Source organism: Grampus griseus (genome assembly GCF_964374135.1).
Source record: "Grampus griseus genome assembly, chromosome: 19".
Lineage (NCBI taxonomy): Eukaryota > Metazoa > Chordata > Mammalia > Artiodactyla > Delphinidae > Grampus > Grampus griseus.
The window spans coordinates 48,198,170-48,219,780 of record NC_139013.1 but is presented as its reverse complement, the minus strand read 5'-3'; the positions used below and the strand labels follow the sequence as shown (position 1 = coordinate 48,219,780).

Sequence of the window (21,611 nt, the reverse complement as noted above, 5' to 3'; positions counted from 1 at the left end):
GTGTGTATATTCCTATGTATTCCTGGTTTCTCTACTGATTAAAAACGCCAGAGGAGACAAATCTCTGAGCAGCTTAACTTGATACCAGGATGAATATTGAAATAAAAGAAAGGCAAATTAATTGAAGGATTGGAACAGATCTCAAAACCATATTTCTAAAAAATAAAAAAAATTTTGAGTTAAGATGCATTGGTCAGTCATTTGCCTCCGAGGTGAGTAGTAAATATGTCCTTAGGCTACTGAGTTTAAACCCAGTCTCAGCTGGTTGTGTAGCTAGTTGGGTAGTTTGACTCTGAGCAAGTTAGTATTTCTTTGCTAAATTTCTTTCACTCAGAAAATAGTTATTAACTGCGACGTGCTTTGTGAAGGTTACGTTAGATACTGCATATGAAGTTTTCCCCCATCTCCCCCCCAGCACCATTGTACACACAGAGAAGCAACTTAATAAACTGTAGCTGCTGTTGTTGTTAGTATTGGCTCTTGTTATCATTTTGTCCCAGCCACTGAGCTCAGTGCCTGAGAGACGCAGCCATTCTTGGTGGGGAAGATTCAGGTTCGTGCTTATGGTTGACAAAATCCTCAAATGACCCATTGCTTCCCCCGTCAAAGTTCTCAACAACGTTATATGATTTCATGCAGACTCTGAAGTAGCAATTAATCCAGGGGAAAGAAAAATGGAAAACAGAGGAATTCATCAGCACATGGCAAGAAACTGAAGGAAGGAAGCCATCTCTTGACCTAGTCAAAGCGCGCTAGCAACCAAGCCTCACAACAGACCGCCACGAAGCCAAGTGTATCACGGGGGAAAAGTGGAGATTTGAACGCGTAACCAACTCCCCGTAATTCTGTAACCGATCCCCACTCCTCGGCAGAACCTGGCACGATCCAAACCCCAGCCCTTTGGATCTAATTGCAGAGGCTTTTAGGCAAGTGTGCAATTATGCTCTAAATCATGCAGAACTTGCTCATAATAAAAGCGCCGCAGGGGGAAAAAAGAAAGCACTCCCAGCAGTGAGTGCAACCCCAGAGGACAGAGGTGACCCACAGAACTGGACTGGATGACAAAGAAGAACTCAAATGGAAAGGTCAGCACAGAAAACAGCTCTCGGACTGAGCAGATCACCAGCACATGAGAGACCCAGAGCTGATTCAGAAAAGACACTCAGTTCAGAGTCATCAGAGGGTCTGACACAGGGACCTTTCATACAGACAGAAGGGCAAAGGTGTTATCTAAAAACACAATTTGTGTAGCCTGAAAGCTACTCGGTTTCAACAGAAATGCTCTCTAGGGATGATTTGAAATAAAAACGTATGCATACTTAGATCTGTCTTTCGGATGTGATAATCATGATAAATTCTGTGTTCATATCTGAAAAGCTGATTCTCCCAGAAGAAAAAGGAGCCCAAGGGTTCTCTGAGCCCCATTGTTTCCAAATGTCAGGGGAGGCTCGCCTTCGTGTCTGCGCTGCCTCCGTAGGCGGGAGGGTAGATCCTTATCTGAACACGTCACCTGGACAGCTTGCAAAGCCTGTCCTGTTATACTCAGCCTTCTGGTGACAAATGCCCCTTCTCCCTAGATGTCAGCCTTTCAGAATGCACGTGGGGAAGGCAGGGTACCAGCGTGTAAGCACAGCCAGCGAAAGGGATGCTATCAAGGCATCTCCGCGTGCTTTCCCAGGTGGTCTCTGAAAGTCACACATTCTTTTCACAGTGGTGTCGGCAAGGCCAGTGTGTCAAGTTTGGGGAGCACGGGCCTCGGCCCATCCACGGCCAGTGGTCCGCCTGGTCGAAGTGGTCAGAATGTTCCCGAACGTGTGGTGGAGGCGTGAAGTATCAGGAGAGACACTGCAATAACCCCAAGTAAGGCTCTGACACGAAGTCAGCATTTGTAAGGCATGAACCTTCAGCCTGTTACATATTTGCATATTTGTCTGTCTTGTTTATACCTGTTTATAACTGTAGTTTTATTCCATCTGCTTAATAGCAATCAAAGAATGAGGGTTTTACTGCTTGTATATAAAGGCTGTATGCACTGGGGGAGGTATGATGGGCAGAAACCTCAAAACAGCAAAGGAGTTATTCTCTGTGTGAGTCTGCTGTCACGAACTCCAGTAATGGTGTGAATTACTTTCTGCATCTAAATTACAGCTGCATGCCTGGGATATTGTAGGACAGAGAAGCTTGGCTGGTAGACTCTGTGTGTGTATGTGTGTGTGTGTTGCAAACTGATGAACTGGAGAAAGTATGCTGATTTTTGCCTTACAGGAATGTACATCAACATGTGTTGACAGATCAGCCTGACTTTTCGAGAGAAACCAGAAATCCGAAACACTGTTGTGTGAAATTTCCCAATTTTTAAAATATTGACAACAAACTCAATTTTCTTTAGAAAGATCAAATGCTGGGAGGACTGATCAAAACCTCCCTGGGTTGAGATTGGCTTGCGAGCACCGTCTGACCTGGTGGTGCTGGGAGTCTGAGCTGCCCTCTGTGCTCTGTGAGATGAAGGTGGTTTTAGGTTCCTTTTATCTGCTCTAATTCCCATGTGAAACAAGTGTGAGATGTACATTTCCTGACTGGAGTGGTGATGTCGAAAGAGCTCAGAACTTGGAGATGGAAAGATATGACTCCACATCCTGGGTCTGTCACTTATTAATTGTGTGGCTTTGGGAAGATCGCTTGAACTTGGAGGTTGGATTTATGTATAAAATGGAGATGACAGCGCCCACCTCACATGGTTTGGGGGGATTAGAGATTGTGTCTCTAGAATTCCCGGCACGCTGGGGAGCATCCAGTGGGCATTCGGCAGAAGGTTCTGGGGCCCATGTGGTTTTCATCATCCTCATCCTGAACTCGCCAGGAACACGGGTAACAGAGGGTCAGTGCTCAGAAGCAGCGAGCAGAGGCCTTCCTGATGAAACTGGACTTTGGAGAAGGCTGTGGGGGTGAGAAGAACCTGATGGGACCCTGAAAAACTAGTGGATTTAATTCTACCACACGATTCGGTTGGTGACATAGCATGGAGGTTGAGAACAGAGACTCTCAAGCCCAGGAACCTAAGTGGGCCTCCTGTCCACCCCTTCCTTGCTAGGCGGCCTTGGACGGCTAACTCTCCCTGCTCTGGGTCCCTCATTTGTAAAAAGGGGATAATGATGGGACCTCCCTCAACTGAGCTGGTACTTGTAAAGGGCTTTTCAGAATTGCCTGGTACATGGCAAGCATTGCATAAATGTTTGGTGGATTGCAAATTTAAATAAATAATGAACTTAGAGCAAAAGGAAATTTTTGAAAAGACAAATCGTACTTCATCTGAGCTGGATCAAGAGGCCAGTTTGTTCCAAAATGTAAGGGAGGGTTTGGAGATGCTTTGAGCATGGTTTGTTAGGTGCTTGCAGTATCTCAGGCTGATCTAGGATCGCTCAGCTTTGGCACTCTTAACATTTTAGGCTGAAACTTTTTTGTTTTGGGGGTTTGTCCTGTATGTGGCAGGGTGTTTAGTAGCAATCCTGACCTCTACCCACTCGATGCCAGTAGGATGAGTCCCCCTCCCCCCAACCTCCAAGTTATGGCAACGAAAATATCTCCAGACTTGGCCAAGCATCCTGTAGGGGGCAAAGTCATTCCCAGTTGAGATGTTCTGCTCTAATCTGACCCAATAACTAGATCTAATGGTAGAGAGGCTTGTGATACATTTGCAGTTTATACCAGATTATTAAAAACACCCTCCTCATCCTTTGAATGTAGCCCGTGTCTTGGATAGAATTGTTGAAATCATTGTATTACTTTTCATTTTTGCAGCATATTTCACGAATCTGGTTTTCATACATCGCAACATTTTACAATCTCGCTACTTTCCCAAGAAAGAAAGAGATTACCTAATTTAATAACTCTGCTGGTGAAGTGCATGAATGACGCCCCTGAGATTTAAATTAAAACCTCTCTCATATCTGTGGGATTGGGAACACTCATTATAATAGGGCCTTGTTCGTGGAAATAGCATACTGTAACTTCAGAGATGTCTATAAAAGAATTAATCACTCGAGTAGTTCTACTGGGTGCAGTTTTATCATTTTAAGCAAGATTAGGGCTAATCAGGATTCTCTTTGATTATGCACGAAGTCACAACTAAAACAAGTAAGTGATCGGCTGCTTCACGACAATTGAATCAGTCCTCCATTCTTATTTCACATTGTTGTCGTAAAGCTGTTTTTTTCTCCCTCTTTCAAGTTACTTATTTCTCGCTTGCTTCAGTTTAAACACTTGGTCTGTTCAGATCAGCCTAACCATTTCATTTTTTCACGTGAAAAGCAATGTGAGCATTTCATTGCACAGTAATGATGGTTTTCTCAGAACATAGTTTGTTTCATAAAAAATGAATTATTTCTGGTTGGGTCATGGATTTATCCAACTTTTCAGCTTCAAAAGAATTGAAAGGTTATCTGGTTCTGGAATGGCCAGTCCCTGGCAAATGTGGCCCTTCTTCTTCGTCTGTGTCTGTGACAGACCTTATTAATTGATCAAAGCCTCCCCACTGTGCCTCCTCAAAAGACTTCTCCAGGCGTTTGCTCCCAATCAGGTTAGAACAGATACGCGAGTTGAAACCTGTTGTTTCCTCTAGTTATTTTGCAAATGGGTAACCAGGGGAGACAGAGGGTCCCATTCAGAGGAGCGGCTCTTGCTGGGTCACCAAGCTGGACATGGGAGAGTCAGACCAAGATCCCACTGTCTTAATCCTTACAGTGAACATTTTTTCTGGGTCCCTGGAAGAGAGCCTCGTGAAATGCCTATACACTCTGTTCAAGAAAATTAATAGTGAAAATTCAAATAGTAAAATAATTCAAATAGTGATAAGTAAGCTTGCTAAGGCATTCTAGAACTCTCCTAAAACGTGAGTCGATTTGAGAAAGAATGTCATGCCACTGGAGTCACAGTGCCAGGAGAATCGTTGAATCATATCTCTGGCCCATTTTTCAACCAGTAAATTCTGGGCTCAGCTGATTATCAGAATCATCAAGTGTGCTTTAAAAAGCACTGATTTCTTGATATCCCTCCTCATGTATTTTTATTGAGAAAGCCTGCAGAGGGCCCAGGACTATCATTTATGTATATGTGTCCGTGTGTGTATGTAAATCATATATATGTAAATATATGTATGTATAAATATATATGTGTGTATATGTGTATATGTATGTGTTATATATATATAACCATTTGTAGTCAGGACTTGGTAAATTATGCAGAAGCAAATATGGGTATACTTTATAGTAGCTTAATACAAAGAAAAAATCGGGTGCCTAGATATTTGTTTTCTGGTTTTTTTGTTTTTTGTTTTTAATGATAAAGAACTCATTGTACCAAGGGCCATCATGGTAGAATTTTCTGTTAATTTATCCTAATACTCATGTTCAAAGCTGCAGAAAAAAATGTATGTGTAATTGAGGATTTGATGGCAAAGTCCAAATTTTTGCCAGTCATTAAGAGTAGCAAGCACTTTAAAATAGTTACCGTTTATTTGTGCTAGCTAGGCTGTAGACTCTGCCCGAAATTCTTTACCAACATTCTCTCAGGTAATCATCACAGCTGTCCTCATTTTACAGATTTAGGTGGTTAGCTAAAATTACCTAACGTTAAGCTGAGAAAGGGCAGAGACTGTTTCGATTCAGGTCTGCTTCACTGTCCAAGGCCAGTTCCCTAACCACTGGACATCACTGTCTCCCTCTCGGTCCTCTCATGCCCCGCCCCTGTAGCCTAACTCAGTTAAATGCATGCCTGGCAGGGCAGGACCGGCATCCGGGAGAGCGCAAAGGGATGAGGTTGAGCTCTGTTCTGTCTCTTTCTAGACATGTGACCTTCACTGAGCACATTTTGGAAGCTCTATTAGCCGTTTTCCACTTCATCTATAAAATGAGGGGATGGCTCTATGAGTTTTGAGGTCTTTCCCATGTTACAGTGTCTGAGTTGAAGCAGTCGCACGTGGTCCTCTTTCACTTTATTGAATTTGAGTAGTCTAAATGAAGCTTATTTGTAAACTCTCCGACAAGAAAGACTTACGCTGAGAAAATTTTAATTATGACTCTTAAAGATGACCAGGAATAGAGTAAGGCTCTCATGTGGCACTTTAAGGTTTTTCGAAACGCTTTTCGGATAATGATTTAAGAAGTCTTCAGGGATTTAATCTCGCACAGTGACTGCTGAATGTTTTAGTAGTTGTTCCAGAATGTTTTGAAATAGCTGAAAAATCTCACTCTGGCGGTGTGACACTTCCCGTTTCTGTTGAATCCATTTTAGCATAGGAGAATTTGATAAAATGTGCCGAAGCAAATCCAGGGGAGTTTTACAGCATTCCTGTGCTTCCTAAAGAGACAAGGAATTTTAATCACAGAAATTTATTAACTTGGAGCCTTCTTTCATGTTACATGTTTGCCCTGAGCTTTTGTACGAGGTGATCTGTAGTTGGTGTCTAGCCTTAGGAGAAAGCTCCAAAAAAAAAGTGGGAATGAAAAGAAGCAATTGCTTTGTGCCAGGAGTCAGCTGGGTAAGGTGTCCCTGGTAACTTCCAGTGTGGCTGACGCTCCTTTTTATTTTGCTTTCTGGTTTTTGCAGTCTGCCTAGCGAGATCTTAAAGAGCTTGCCATTAGATCACAATTATTTATGTTCTAAGGGGATTCCCTACTCTGGAAATCCATTTCCCATTGTGCTTGGCAGGAAAGGAGCAGGCCACCTGCAACGTTAAAAAGTGATGATGCAGATGAAAACAAGGACATGTTTTTTCCCCCAGCGTTTAGAATCAATTAGAATAAAGCACACGTGAGTCTGACAGTCATCAAGCTATCAGCTCAGTGACTGACAAAGCTGGATTGGAAAATATGGCATGTAATATCCTCAGTGTCCTGACTGACCTTCTACATCAGGGGTCCCCAGCCCCCGGGCTGCGGACTGGTACCGGTCCACGGCCTGTTAGGAATCGGGCCGCGCAGCAGGAGGTGAGTGGCGGGTGAGGGAATGAAGCTTCTTCTGCCGCTCCCCATGGCTCGCATTGCCTCCTGAACCATCCCCTGCCTTCCGCCCCCCACCCCGGTTCCTGGAAGAATTGTCTTCCACGAAACTGGTGCCTGGTGCCAAAAAGGTAGGGGACCGCTGTTCTACATCACAGCAGGTGCATGGCAAGCTGTAGGAAGATTATGGGAGTGGTCAGAGATGGCAGACAAGCTGGGGAGGAGTTGGGTCTGCGTTGGAAGAGCTTTGATGCCAACAAATGGGGCGTGTGTGTTTGCATGTGTAGCACACAAGCACACATCTACATTAACAAGAACATTTAGGTGTGTTTACAGATTTCCCTAACTCATGAGGTGATAGGATGAGTGTCAAGAATATGCCTTCATCAGTCTTTATGGAAATCGCCAGAATGTAAAAATTGGCTCAGAGGTGGCAAGTAAGTTTGGTCTAACATGGAAATTGATGAGCAGTGGTAGTGGCTGCCCAAGGGCTATGCTGAGAAAAGAAAGCAAAGAAAAAGAAAAATCCTTGATTGATTAGTTATGTCTGCCATGGGTATAAGAAGGGTTGGGACATAAGGGTAGTAGACTACATAATTCCATTTTTGTAATGGACTGTATGGACTGCATACACTGTGACCATGATCATCTTGACTGTCCCTCCATATATTATTGCCTGTGACTAATAGCCTTTTGATTGCTAGTGTTGAAGATCTTTAATTTTCTTTTTAGGCCTCAGTATGGTGGCAAGTTCTGTCATGGCTCTAGCCGTGTATATCAGCTGTGCAATATTAACCCTTGTAATGAAAATAGCTTGGATTTTCGAGCCCAGCAGTGTGCAGAATATAACAGCAAACCTTTCCGTGGATGGTTCTACCAGTGGAAACCCTATACGAAAGTGGAAGGTAATTTGGTCTCTACGAACCTCAAACAAGTATGTCTCTACGTGAACAGTAACGTGAATGAACAGCACAGAAGAAATTGCTGCCTGTGTAAAAAAGTTTCCATGTTTACCTTTCATTCCCCAGACCCGTCCTGGCCCAGTTTTTCATTCACTTCTTTAGGTTTTGTTTATTTTTCCACACTTTTTTTTTTTTTCACAAGACACCCCTTTCCTCCCACATGTATAAGTCGAAGAGTTCATGTGTTTGGAATGTACTTACGTTTCTAAACTTACCTTTGACATTTCAGCAATTAAGTCTCCCAGGGATGTTAATTGAAATTGGTATGAATTGTCCAGACCAAAAACTCATGAAACCATATATGCCCCATAGAGACACCACACTCGGTACCTGAGGTGGTAGATGATTACAAGCATGGAAAGGCCTGTTTGTAGAGTGTACACACACACACACACACACACACACGCGCACGCGCACACACGCATCATGAATAAAAAATGTCTCTATATTAAGTTCTTGGTACTTATTATACCTTAAAGTAATGGCTTGTATTTGACCTTTTATGTTGATTTGATCTTAGCTGAGCATCAGAATTTATTTTAGTTACCATGTGTACAAAGTACAAGTACCAAATTTAACGTACTTTGTGTTACCTGTGCAGAATAAGCTGTCACCATTTTGGTTGTTTCCTTTTCATTTTTTTCCATTCACTTGCTTTATCAAAACTCATCCACTCTTCCTTTGGAAAAGGGATTAACGTGAATCGCAGTTGTACATACGCAGGATGGGAAGAGACCAAATTTAATGATAATTCATGGGAGATAAGATGGAGGGCTGCTTCTGTGCAAAAGCTCAGAATGAACCTATATGATCAGAGACCAAAAAGAAGCTAATGCAATCAGAGACATCGTTATGACAAGTAACACCTCCAAATCAAAGGGGGTGGTACTCAGCTTTGCTTAACACCAGCCCAGCCGTTGCAAGAGTGTGAATCTAGTTCTGGGTCCAAAAGCTGCTTGTCTAAAAGCACAAATTGGGACTGACATTAAAATTCTGAAATCTGTGTCTTAGGAGAAAGCAGTGAGGGACTGACAGATGTTGACTGTAGGAGAGAAACTAGTTCCCTTCAAAAATTCAGAGAGATCGAACAGAGGGAGATTTCAATTTATTGGAAATTGCTTCTGAAAACAGAATTAATTCACGTGCTCAGAAATTCCTATGGTTCTTATGGCCGTGTCCTCAGAGAGACCTTCCTTCCTGTCATTTTCTGAATCCTTTGCCTGCTTTATTCTGCATTGCTCTTGGTGCGAGAATTGATATTATATTGGCATTTATTCATTATCTTTCTCCCCACAAGAATTATTAGGTTCCCCAGGGTTGAAGCCTTTGTCCGTTTTGAGTATGCTTGTATCTCTCTCATCTAAGAACAGCACTTGGAACATATTTATAACTTTTGGAACAAATGAATAAATAAATATCAACTGTCCTTAATGGAAGTGTGTCCCATCCTGAGCAGTAAATGCTCTATCACTGGAGACATTCTATCAGGAACTAAGAAATTACCTAGGAAGGGTACCATGCAGCAGGTTCCCACGAACATTTAGGATAGCTGCAGTTGCTCTCAGTTCTGACACTTGAAGACTTATTTTCTCTTGGCTGTATTCGCCCCTAATTCCATGTTTCTCATCTATGGTTCCTTATCCAAGACTCTCTTGTCCTTCCTTTGCTTTGTCTTCTTGGATAATCCTTGGTCTTTCCCACATCTTCCTTTAAATATAGTGTGCACAGAATCTGTTGTTATCATCCTTTAGATAAGTTGTGGGTTGAATACATAAAGAGAAAGTGAAGCAGGTAAACTTTGTGACTCATTAAATGGTTTTTGATTTCAAATTTCTTTCACTAATATTATTGCAGTTTTTACCAGGTAGGGAGCCTGGCATTTCATTCATTCACTCAACAGATGTTGACTGAGTACTTACTGCCTGGGAGACACTCTGCTAGATACAGAGGCGAGTACATTGAATAAAACAGAGACCCCAGGAACTTCCCTGGCGATCCAGTGGTTTAGACTCTGCACTTCCACTGCAGGGGGCATGGGTTCTATCCCTGGTCAGGGAACTAAGATCCCACATGCCGCTTGGCCAAAAAATAAAAATAAAGAATAAAAAACAGACACTTAGGGTCGCACATCCTAGAGTGGGAGACAAAAAAGTTAAGGCCTTCTCATCCTTCCCTCTTCTCCTTTTGATACTTATTTAAAATCGAAAAGACTGACCATGATTTGAAGGTCTGTGCCATTCATGCAGTTTGGGAAAGAATTTATTCATAAATGTAGACAGTCTTTGTCTTCCAGTGATGAGTTTCCTTCTTCTTGTTTCTTCTTTTCTTTTCTTTTCTTTTTTTTTTTTTTTGCGGTACGCGGGCCTCTCACTGTTGTGGCCTCTCCCGTTGCGGAGCACAGGCTCCGGACGCGCAGGCTCAGCGGCCATGGCTCACGGGCCCAGCCGCTCCGCGGCATGTGGGATCTTCCCGGACCGGGGCACGAACCCGTGTCCCCTGCGTAGGCAGGCGGACTCTCAACCACTGCGCTACCAGGGAAGCCCCTTGTTTCTTTTTTTTAATTGAAGTATAGTTGATTTACAATGTTGTGTTAGTTTCAGGTGTACAAGAAAGTGATTCAGTTGGTGTGTGTGTATATATATATATATATATATATGTGTATATATATTTTTTCAGATTCTTTTCCATTACAGGTTATTACAAGATATTGAGTATAGTTCCCTGTGCTATGGAGTAGGACCTTGTTGTTTATCTGTTTATATATAGTAGTGTGTATCTGTTAATCCCAAACTCCTAATTTATCCCCTGCCCCAGCTTCTTTGTTTCTTTCTAATAGACTAGTTCCTAAACTTTCCCAGGAACCTGTACTGGAAAAACTGAACTTTCTAGAACTTGTTAATTCCTGGGAATGAGGGAGAAAAAAGAGGGTAACATGTCTTCCAGCTTCCTAATCTCATATGCACAGGGTAGGAGGCGTGAGATAAAACTTCTATTAGAAAGAATTCCTAGGTGAGAAAAAAAATGGAATCCATCCACATGGCTGCGTGTTTGGACCATAATAATTCCACTGCCTTCATATTTTTGACTTTGTCTTTTATTGAGAGATTTTGTGAAGCACAACCGTTTGTAAACTGTTTACACGTTTGTTGTAAAACTGTTATCAGGGATATCACACAGTTGCACATCAGGTCTCATGGGAGAAACGTCATCTGGAATTCCTGGTCAAAAAAGAACTCTTTCTGTTGGAGAAATAGGCACAACTCCTTTCTGGTACCAAGTGCTCTATAGAGATAATACTTCTTTGTTTTTGCCTGTGATACCAGAAACTTCTCAGGGACTTAATGATCAATAAAAATTACATTTTTTTAGCCTGAATGTTTAGTTTGTTTGCTTTCTCCTCCTTTTCATGATATGATTCTTTTCTATATGTTTTATAAACATTATTGACCATATGCCTTTTTTCCAAAGTGCCTAGAATTTTCCCTCTTAACAGACTGAATAAATACGTAAAATAATCCGTGTCCTAAATCACAGTCAGCAGACTATGACCTGTGGGCCAAATCTGGCCCGTTTTTTAAAAATAACGTTTTATTGGGACACAGCAATAGTCCTTCATTTACGTATTGTCAGTGGCTGACCTCAGGGCCTGTAAAGCCTTAAATATCTACTATCCAAGGAGGGTAGTGACACAACCCACCAACCACGTGTATTATGGCTCTTACTCAGGATTAGAGAAATAAAATTCTCATGTATCAATGTTAGAGCAGACTTTATGTGGACTACTAAAAGGAACTCATGTTTTTAAAACCCACACACATCTGCCCTCGGGCATGCCCTTGCACACACACCCCGCCAGAAAACTGTGTGTAACATCTTCCATCTTGATCATAATAGCTTTCTAATTAAATTTAACTCATCTTTTTGGTACTCGTGTCATTTTTCTATGATTTCCTCTTGACCATGACCTCTTTTGGTCTCTTTGCTTCTAGAGGAAGATCGATGTAAGCTGTACTGCAAGGCTGAGAACTTTGAATTCTTTTTTGCCATGTCCAGCAAGGTGAAAGACGGAACTCCTTGCTCCCCACACAAAAATGATGTTTGCATTGATGGGATTTGTGAAGTAAGAGAACATCTTTGCTTTGGGGTGTATGGTCATGCTTGTGTTGCCTCCTATCAAATGCATAGTGTGAGACGTGTTCCAAGAGATTCTTGGGTCTGGATAAAAGCAGGTGGTGTGGGGGGAAGAGGGTAACATTTTCCAGTTGGATGTGAGTTTTATCTCCAAATTCTCTCTTAATTTCTGCGTGACCCCCGTCCAGTGATTTGAGTTATCTTTTCACTCTTTCCACATATGGAGATGATGATATATCCTACTTTACACAGTAGTTGTCAAAATTCAATTAGAATGTAAATAATAGTAGTAGACTTTTCTTTCGTGTTTACTAAGTATTTTCACTCTGTGATTAGAACCTCATAAGTGTGTTTGGAAAGAGCACTCTGTTTATTTCGGATTAGTTTTTCTTTTCCTTCCGGTATCCACTTTCTCTTTGGTCTTAATTGGATTGTGAGCTCTGTGATCTTTTAAGGGTTGTGTGTGTGTTCGTGGTGGGGAAGGGGGTGGTGTCCCAGCATTTTTATGTTTCACTGGTAGAGCTGGCCTGAATAAATTCCCCTCCCATTAGTAGCAGTGGTGACGTTTCATTCCAGTTTTACAGATGTCTGTAAGTTATGTAACTTACCTAATCTTACATCCAGTCATGACAGAGGAAGGCTTTGAATGCCTGGTCAAACTTGAGACTCTGCTTTTAACCATAAAGCTGCCCTACCTTCCTAATGTTCAGTAAATATGGAAAACCATGTACCTCTTGGTTATTCAAAGCTACTGGCTTCTATAGTCTTTGACTTTTCTCCCTTTTTTTTTTTTTTTTTTTTTTTTTTGGTGACAGCCAGTGGGATGCGATCATGAACTTGGCTCTAAAGCAGTTTCAGATGCCTGTGGTGTTTGCAAAGGTGACAATTCAACTTGCAAGATTTATAAAGGCCTGTACCTCAACCAGCACAAAGCGAATGGTAAGTGATGCTGCAAATTCAGTGCCGTCATTGGTGGGACACACCCTTTGCTGCTGAGCAAACTTAAGTCATGCTAAGTACGCTTGAGCCTTTTACTAACTCACCTGACACACAGTAGATGATGGCTTTTAGTGCTTATGCAAGAGCAAGGGAGAATTGGTGGGTTTTTCGTGTGAGTAGTTTCATCAATACATACATCCCAGGGCTTCCCTGGTGGCGCAGTGGTTGAGAGTCCGCCTGCCGATGCAGGGGACGTGGGTTCGTGCCCCGGTCTGGGAGGATCCCACATGCCATGGAGCGGCTGGGCCCGTGAGCCATGGCCACTGAGCCCGCACGTCCGGAGCCTGTGCTCCGCAACGGGAGAGGCCAAAGCAGTGAGAGGCCCCCGTACCGCAAAAAAAAAAAAAAAAAAAAATCCCGGAGGGGTGTTCAACAAACGCCTTTCTGCTTAGCAATTTCAATATTGTGACCAGGCTGCCATACGCCCCACGTGCATTTGTTAAGCAAAGAATGTATTATGGAACTTAGATGGTCCACACTTACAACGTTAGATGAATATTGGAAGCAATTGTCTATCTTGAGTAGAATTGAACTTTGAGCCCTGTCTTCTGCACATCACTGTTGAGAATAGGTGGCTCCAAGTTTTTTCCAGGTAGATTAAAAATAAAAAGCATCCTTGAGTTGCATGGCCTTTGTTGTTCTGCAAAAGGGAAGAGTGTTTCCTGTCCACACACATGTGCTTGGGAAAAGGTCACCCATTTTCTCTCTCTGGTGTTCCTACCACTTGGAAAATGAAATAACTGAGTGTTTTCACTTCATAAGAGTAGAAAGGAATGTCAGCTGATGATCGAACTCCCCACTCTGTAAAAATGGCCACTACCTGTCTCTGAGCCCATCTCCAGTGCACGATGTGGATGTCAGAAATACTCTGTTCTTTTCCACTTAGAATATTATCCGGTTGTCACCGTCCCACCGGGCGCCCGCAGCATCGAGGTCCAGGAGCTTCAGATATCCTCCAGTTACCTCGCCGTCCGAAGCCTCAGTCACAAGTATTACCTCACGGGGGGCTGGAGCATCGACTGGCCAGGGGAGTTCGCCTTCGCGGGGACGGTGTTTGAGTACCAGCGCACCTTCAACCACCCAGAACGCCTGTCCGCGCTGGGACCCACCAATGAGACCCTGGTCTTTGAAGTAAGCCCCTTCTCTTTATTCAGTTCTCAGTGCCTCTTGCGGAATTTATAGTGATGACCCCGATTTGAGCTAGCTTACAAAAATCCTAGTTCACATTTGCTTCCTAATAGGCTAAATCTCAATGTGCAAAGGGGAAAAGACAGCAGCTCCGTCTGGGGGAAGCGGGCAGGGATCCAACGGGTCCCGGAGAGAATGTGTTGATGTTCACGTGCAGATGCCCACCTTTCACGGGTACACTTGGCTGTTGTGATAGCTGAGGGATATACAAGGAATCGTCTTTACATGATTCCAGTTTGTGTGTGTCTGCTGTTGGGATCACCCATTGTGGCTGTTCATCACATAGATCAGTAGTTGCAGCACACGGGCTCAGTAGTTGTGGCATGCAGAGTGATGTAACAGAAAGCACACTTGCTTGATGTCAAGAAAGTTTTAGTCATAGCAAACCACCTTACTTTTGTAAGCTATCATTTCTTTAGAGGTGACAAAAGAAAAAAAATAAGTGGGTAATGATGAGGATAATAAAAACAGCCACCATGTCTGCAAATGACTCTGTAATGCAATTATCCTGGGTACATTTTCTTCGGTCCTCGTCACGTCTCTGGGTTTGCTTTTTCCAGTTTGTAAAATGGGGCTAATTGTGCACTTTCAGAGGCACGTGATTTGCTTGAGGTTGTGTAGAAGTCGTGGCCACCAGGTACTGAGGACTCATGTGACCAGGCACTCCTGTTAGTCACGTGGAGTTTCAATTTCTCACTTGCAAAATTGGGATAGAAAACCTATCTCACTGACTTGCCAGCAAAATAAGCAATGAAGTGTGAAGAAATGTTAAAAGATTTGCCTAACTCATATAGCTAGGAAAAAAGCAGAGTTGAGTTGGAGTCCAAATCTTTTCCATCTACAAGTATGATATCTCCTCTCAGTCCAGTCATACTGCTATACTCTTCTGGAATCAAGGAAACATAAGCTTAATTCAACTATTATTATTATTGTTATTATTTAAGGTACTAGTCTTAAACATTTACTAAGGAAGATGAATTTAAAAAAAGATAGTTTAAAAGTATGACTACATATAACTTTTTTCCCCCTTGAAGGGACCTATTTTATTTTATTTTAATTTTTGCTATGAAATACTTTTTTTTTGGCTGTGTTGGGTCTTCGTTGCTGCACGCGGGCTATCTCTATTTGCAGCGAGCAGGGGCTACTCTTCATTGTGGTGTGCGGGCTTCTCATTGTGGTGGCTTCTCTTGTTGTGGAGCACGGGCTCTAGGTGTACGGGCTCAGTAGTTGTGGCATGCAGGCCCTAGAGCGCACGGGCTTCCGTAGTTGCGTTGCGCGGGCTCTAGGGTACGCGGGCTTCAGTAGTTGTGGTGCATGGGCTCAGTAGTTGTGGTGCGTGGGCTCTAGAGCTCAGGCTCAGTAGTTGTGGCGCACGGGCTTAGTTGCTCCACCACATGTGGGATCTTCCCCGACCAGGGATAGGACCCATGTCCCTTGCATTGGCAGGTGGATTCTTAAGCACTGCGTTTTTTATTTTTTTAATTTTTATTTTATATTAGAGTATATTTGATTAACAATGTTGTGTTAGTTTCAGGTGTACAGCAAAATGATTCAGTTTTACATATACATGTATCTATTCTTTTTCAAATTCTTTTCCCATTTAGGTTAATACAGAGTATTGAGCAGAGTTCCCTGTGCTATACAGTACGTCTTTGTTGGTTATCTATTTAAAATATAACAGTGTGTACATGTCAATCCCAAACTACCAATCTATCTCTTCCCCTCACCCTTCCCCCTGGCAACCGGAAGTTCATTCTCTAAGACTATGAGTCTATATCTGTTTTGTAAATAAGTTTATTTGCATCTTTTTTTTTAGATTCTCCATATAAGTGATATCATATGATATTTGTTTTTGTCTGTCTGACTTACTTCACTTAGTATGTTAATCTCTAGGTCCATCCATGTTGCTGCAAATGGCATTCTTTTTAATGGCTGAGTAATATTCCATTGTATATAGACTAAACATAACTTTGGATTCTAAGTCAGATGTTGTACCCATTGTATGGTTAAGAGTACAGACTTGTAATTAGCTATGTAACTTGGACAAGTATCTTCACCTCTGTGTCACTTAATGTCCACATTTGTAAAAATGGGCAAACAATACCAGCTAACTGTCAGTGCTAGCATAAGAAGAATTTAAGGTAACTTCAGTGCTTACAGAGTGCTTGGCGCATAACGTTTCTAACTGTTACCATACTTCTGCCTTCTGAGCATATAACAGATATATTTTTTAAAAACCTAAACCTCAGACCATGATGAGCAAACTGGCAACCACAGGCCAAATCCAGCTCCCAGATCTTCATAATTTTTAAAAAATGGATCAGAGGTTTAATATCAGATGATTTCTCATAAAAATATAGATTTTGACATCTTTCACGAAAAAGGAACTTCTGGTCCCAGTAGATATTTGAGTTTGCAACCCTGGCCCTAGGTCTTGACCGTGAGTTAATTTCCCATTATCTTGTGAACTTGAGACACTAGGTCCTGTCATCTCTGTCTGTGTGATAGAAGGTCCTGCAAAGATTTCACAATTGAGAGCAGCTGTCTTTAGGAAATGGTCTTCCAACCCTCTCAGGTCTTTTTTTTTTTATATTGGAGTATAGTTGATTTACAATGTCGTGTTAGTTTCAGGTGTACAGCAAAGTGATTCAATTATACATATACATGTATCTATTCTTTTTCAGATTGTTTACCCATATAGGTTATTACAGAGTATTGAGTAGAGTTCCTTGTGCTATACAGTAGGTCCTTGTTGGTTATCTACTTTATATATAGTAGTGTGTGTGTGTGAATGTGTGTGTGTGTGTGTTAATCCCAAGCTCCTAATTTGTGTATGTGTGTGTTTACATATTTATTTTTTTAACATCTTAATTGGAGTATAATTGCTTTACAATGGTGTGTTAGTTTCTGCTTTATAACACAGTGAATCAGCTATACATATGCATATATCCCCATATCTCCTCCCTCTTGCGTCTCCCTCTCACCCTCCCTATCCCACCCCTCAAGGTGGACACAAAGCACTGCCAAGCTCCTGATTTATCCCTGCCTGCCACATTTCCCCTTTGGTAACCGTAAGTTTGTTTTCTAAATCTGCATGATTGTTTTATAAATAAGTTCATTTGTATAATTTTTTTAAAATTAGATTCCCTATATGAGTGATATCATATGGTATTTTTCTTTCTCTGTCTGACTGACTTCACTTAGTGTGATAATCTCTAGGTCCATCCATGTTGCTGCAAATAGCATTATTTCATTCGTTTTTATGGCTGAATAGTATTCCATTGTATATATGTACCACATCTTCTTTATCGATTCCTCTGTTGATGGACATTTAGGTTGCTTCCATGTCTTGACTGTTGTAAATAGTGCTGCAGTGAATATTGGGGGCCCATGTATCTTTTCGAACCATGGTTTTCTCTGGATAAATGCCCAGGAGTGGGATTGCTGGATCATATCGTAGTTCTATTTTTAGTTTTTTAAGGAACCTCCATACTGTTCTCCATAGTGGCTGCACCAATCTACATTCCCACCAACAGTGTAGGAGGGTTCCCTGTTCTCCACACCCCCTCCAGCATTTATTGTCTGTAGACCTTTTGTGTGTGTGTGTGTGTGGTACATGGGCCTCTCACTGCTGTGGCCTCTCCCGCTGTGGAGCACAGGCTCTGGACGCGCAGGCTCAGCGGCCATGGCTCACGGGCCCAGCCGCTCCGCGGCATGTGGGATCCTCCCGGACCGGGGCACGAACCCGTGTCCCCTGCATCGGCAGGCGGACTCTCAACCACTGCGCCACCAGGGAAGCCCTGTCTGTAGACTTTTTGATGATGGCCATTCTGACCAGTGCGAGCTGATACCTCGTTGTAGTTTTGATTTGCATTTCTCCCATAATTCGTGATGTTAAGCATCTTTTCGGCCATCTGTGTGTCTTCTTTGGAGAAATGTCTATTTAGATCATCTGCCCATTTTTTGATTGGGTTGTTTCTTTTATTTCAGGAGATGAGATTAGGAACCCCAAATCAAATTGGACTATTGTTAGGGTAGTTTGAAGCTCAACAATGAATCAAGGCCCTAAAATCACCCTGTAATTACGCCTAAGGCATAGGAATTGAACTTTCTGGTTAAAGATTTTGAGACTTTTTATTCTGTCCTAATTTTTTAGGTGCATATGTTTATTTCTTTCTATCAAGCATTTGAGCAGCAAACATCTTTTCCATTTCTTTAGAAAAGGTGTATTTTCTTTAGAGAGGTATATTTAGCTTGCAAGGGATTCGTTTTAGAGCAACATGGTTTCATTAGTTTTGCCACGAGGCCTTTGATCCATCTCTAAGCAGATGTACACAAACCAAGTTCTGTGGCTAGAAAGTTACCAGATTGGAAGGTGGGTGTCTCTCAGGGCTTCTGCCCCGGGCAACCAGAACTAAGTCCAAATGATTCCTCGTAAGAAATATGTGTTTTACTACTTGATGACAAGCAGCTATTTTTTGTTGTTGCTGTTTCTCTGTCCAGTTTTCATCATCACAAAGCCATTCCGGTAGGTTTTCACAGTTCTGTTTGTAATTTAAGGTTTGCTGTTAAACATACGTTATCTGCGGGAAAACCACAACAAAGAATGAGACAAGAAGTGATGGAAAGTGCAAAGCAGAATCGCAGAGTTCCTTCTGACTTTCATCTTTAGAACCTGAATGTCCCCTGTCATTGTCTGTGTTGATCAAATTGACCAGATAACGGCCACATTGTCACCGAGCGCTATGCCAGCCTGAAGCTGAGAATTTTTATTTGGGCTTTGCTTAATTGAAGCGTAACTCCTTATCTCACTCATCTCCATTATTTAGTGCTGATTAAAAGTAAATCTTTGGACTGTTCACCAGGTCCAAACATTTTCCTGACGATTAGGAGCTATTTTTGAGAAATGAAAGGGTGGCCTCAATTGGTGATGGAGTTCTGCAGAATCGGTCAGGTTCGTCATCGATTTTCTTACAGGGAATTCCCAGGCGGTCCAGTGGTTAGGACTCCTCTTTCTCTCTGCCGAGGGCCTGGGTTCAATCCCTGGTCGGGGAACTAAGATCCCACAAGCCGTGGGGCACGGCCAGAAAACAAACTAAGAAACAAACAAAAACAGCTGGATTGTCCTTGCAGATACAGACACCTCCTCGGGGGAAAAACGCAAACACACAAACAATCAAAATGTAAGGATAAATTATTGGATAGATCTAGTAAAATTATAAAAACATAAAGTCTTCCCCAGGTTCAACTGGATATGTACGGTTTTATAAAATAATTTTCCCTACTATATAAATAGGGTAAAAACTATAATAAGATCTCTATAAATACAAAATTGTAGTTTCACCACAATGCAGTAAGGTCACATTTGCTTAGCTGTTGTTTTTACAAAGTCTTACTTTATGTATACATTCTACTTAGAGATTCCATGAAAGCTTCAATTGATGTCCTAAGAATGTGACTTGTCTGAAAATATTCCAGAGGGAAACATGTATGATTAATTGGTCATGCCTTGCTTGTATTTTTTAAAGGAGTTATGGTTTCATTCAAAACTTGCAACTATTTTAGGAGATTTTAAAAAATCCAATCCAGTAACCTCGTATTATGTCTATTTTATCTTTTCAAAGAATTTGGGCTAATGACTTTAATATTTAAATTGTACTTTATTGCTCTCAGGAGAACATCATCAAATTTCAGGTCGGTTTTTATCGCATGCTCATGCCTTTCCAAAATCGAGAGAACACAGTGACTTTAAAAACTGAAAATCACAATAAGCGATAAATTACATTTTCCAAAACTAGGCTATATATCAACATCCAAGTAATCCATGGCCTTCTTCTTTAAAGGAAGTTAAATAAAGTTCATATGCCTTTCCATGCAACTATGAATTGAACTAAAATGAATACTTTTGGAGCCAAAAATATGTTCAGTCCAATACGAAATGTTGAATGTGTTTCACAATCCTGTGGGATGATGAAAGTGGGAACCTACCAAAATGGAAAGTGCTGTTCTATCCACAGAAAGTATAAGCCTGTGAAAGAAAGCACTTTCTCTCTTGGCCGCTTAAAATGACTGCACGTCCACTGAGCTCATATTATAGTGTAAAATTCAGCAGAAGGGTGTGTTTGCCAGAACACATGAGGATAGCAGTGTAAGGATAACGTCCCTTTTTATATCTCATTCATTTATTTTAATCAGATCCTCCCAATATCTTAGCTAAGTCTTATCTTCAACTACTTTGGCATGTGTTGATTTAGGTAGCTACCTTCAAAGCAGTATTCCTCTGTTTCTTTTCTCTTGACGTCTGATAGAAGAAAACTAAACTTTTGTTGAGTGCCCATTTGGGCCCAGCCCTGTATAGACATTGGAGATGCACCAGTGGTTAAGACATAAATCATGTCACCAGATCATTATAGTCTCAGGTCTTTAAAAAATGTAAAGAGCGAGTTTTGGTAGGTTGATCCCATTCTTTTTGGAAGCAACGTGGGTTTGAACAGGGAACATCTCTATAAATAGTTGGTGATACGGGTCACTCAGATACTACTCTGTCACTTTGCATGAGTCACTTAAACTATCTGAGGCCCAGTCTTCTCATTTGGGAAATGATTTCCCCAGACTAAACTAATATCTTCTACTCTGTCCTGTAACACTGTCTTGAAGCACTTCTAAGCACCTGAAACCCTATGTTGCCGAAAGATGACTTAACTCCTCTTCGTAGATTCCACAATTGGCACAGTATCTGGAACGTCGTGGTCACTCAAAAACAAAAATTTACTGAATGAATGACATCCAGTGATAAAGTTCATTCATTCATTTAAAGAGTAGAAGGACTTCCCTGGTGGCACAGTGGATAAGACTCCACGTTCACAATGTAGGGGGCCCAGGTTTGATCCCTGGTCAGGGAACTAGATCCCACATGCATGCCGCAACTAAGAGTTCACATGCCACAACTAAGAAGCCCACGAGCCGCAACTAAGGAGCCTGCCTGCCGCAACTAAGGAGCCCACGTGCTGCAACTAAGGAGCCCACCTCCTGCAACTGAGACCTGGTACAACCAAAGAAATAAATAAATATTAAAAATAAAATAAATAAATAGTAGAATCTTCTTCCCAAGTTGAAAAATCATACATGGAGACAATAAATCAAGTGCAAGGAGACTTTCTCTGACCAAAGTCAAGAGTGACAGGGCCCAGAGGCCAGCCTCTCCTCCCCATTTCTGCCCTTCTGTCCCAAACCACAGTCGTAATCTGAAGTTGTCTGAAAGGCTTAGACTTCTGCGGTACACATTTTAAAAACCACTGGATTTCATCGTCTCTTAGGACTAGTCCTAGAATTGTAC

The 21,611-nt window shown here is 41.8% G+C and overlaps 1 protein-coding gene across 1 annotated transcript in view; it reads left to right on the top strand.

The window, feature by feature from the left end:
* The window catches only part of ADAMTS18 (ADAM metallopeptidase with thrombospondin type 1 motif 18), a gene marked incomplete at both ends in the record, with an annotated part of 157,673 nt that overhangs the window by 96,708 nt on the left and 39,354 nt on the right, over positions 1–21,611 (top strand). The window contains 5 exons of the mRNA XM_082677835.1: positions 1,712–1,860; positions 7,728–7,900; positions 11,947–12,077; positions 12,904–13,027; positions 13,974–14,218. Coding sequence (XP_082533961.1) covers positions 1,712–1,860; positions 7,728–7,900; positions 11,947–12,077; positions 12,904–13,027; positions 13,974–14,218 — 822 coding nt within the window. The remainder of the gene's footprint in view (positions 1–1,711; positions 1,861–7,727; positions 7,901–11,946; positions 12,078–12,903; positions 13,028–13,973; positions 14,219–21,611) is intronic.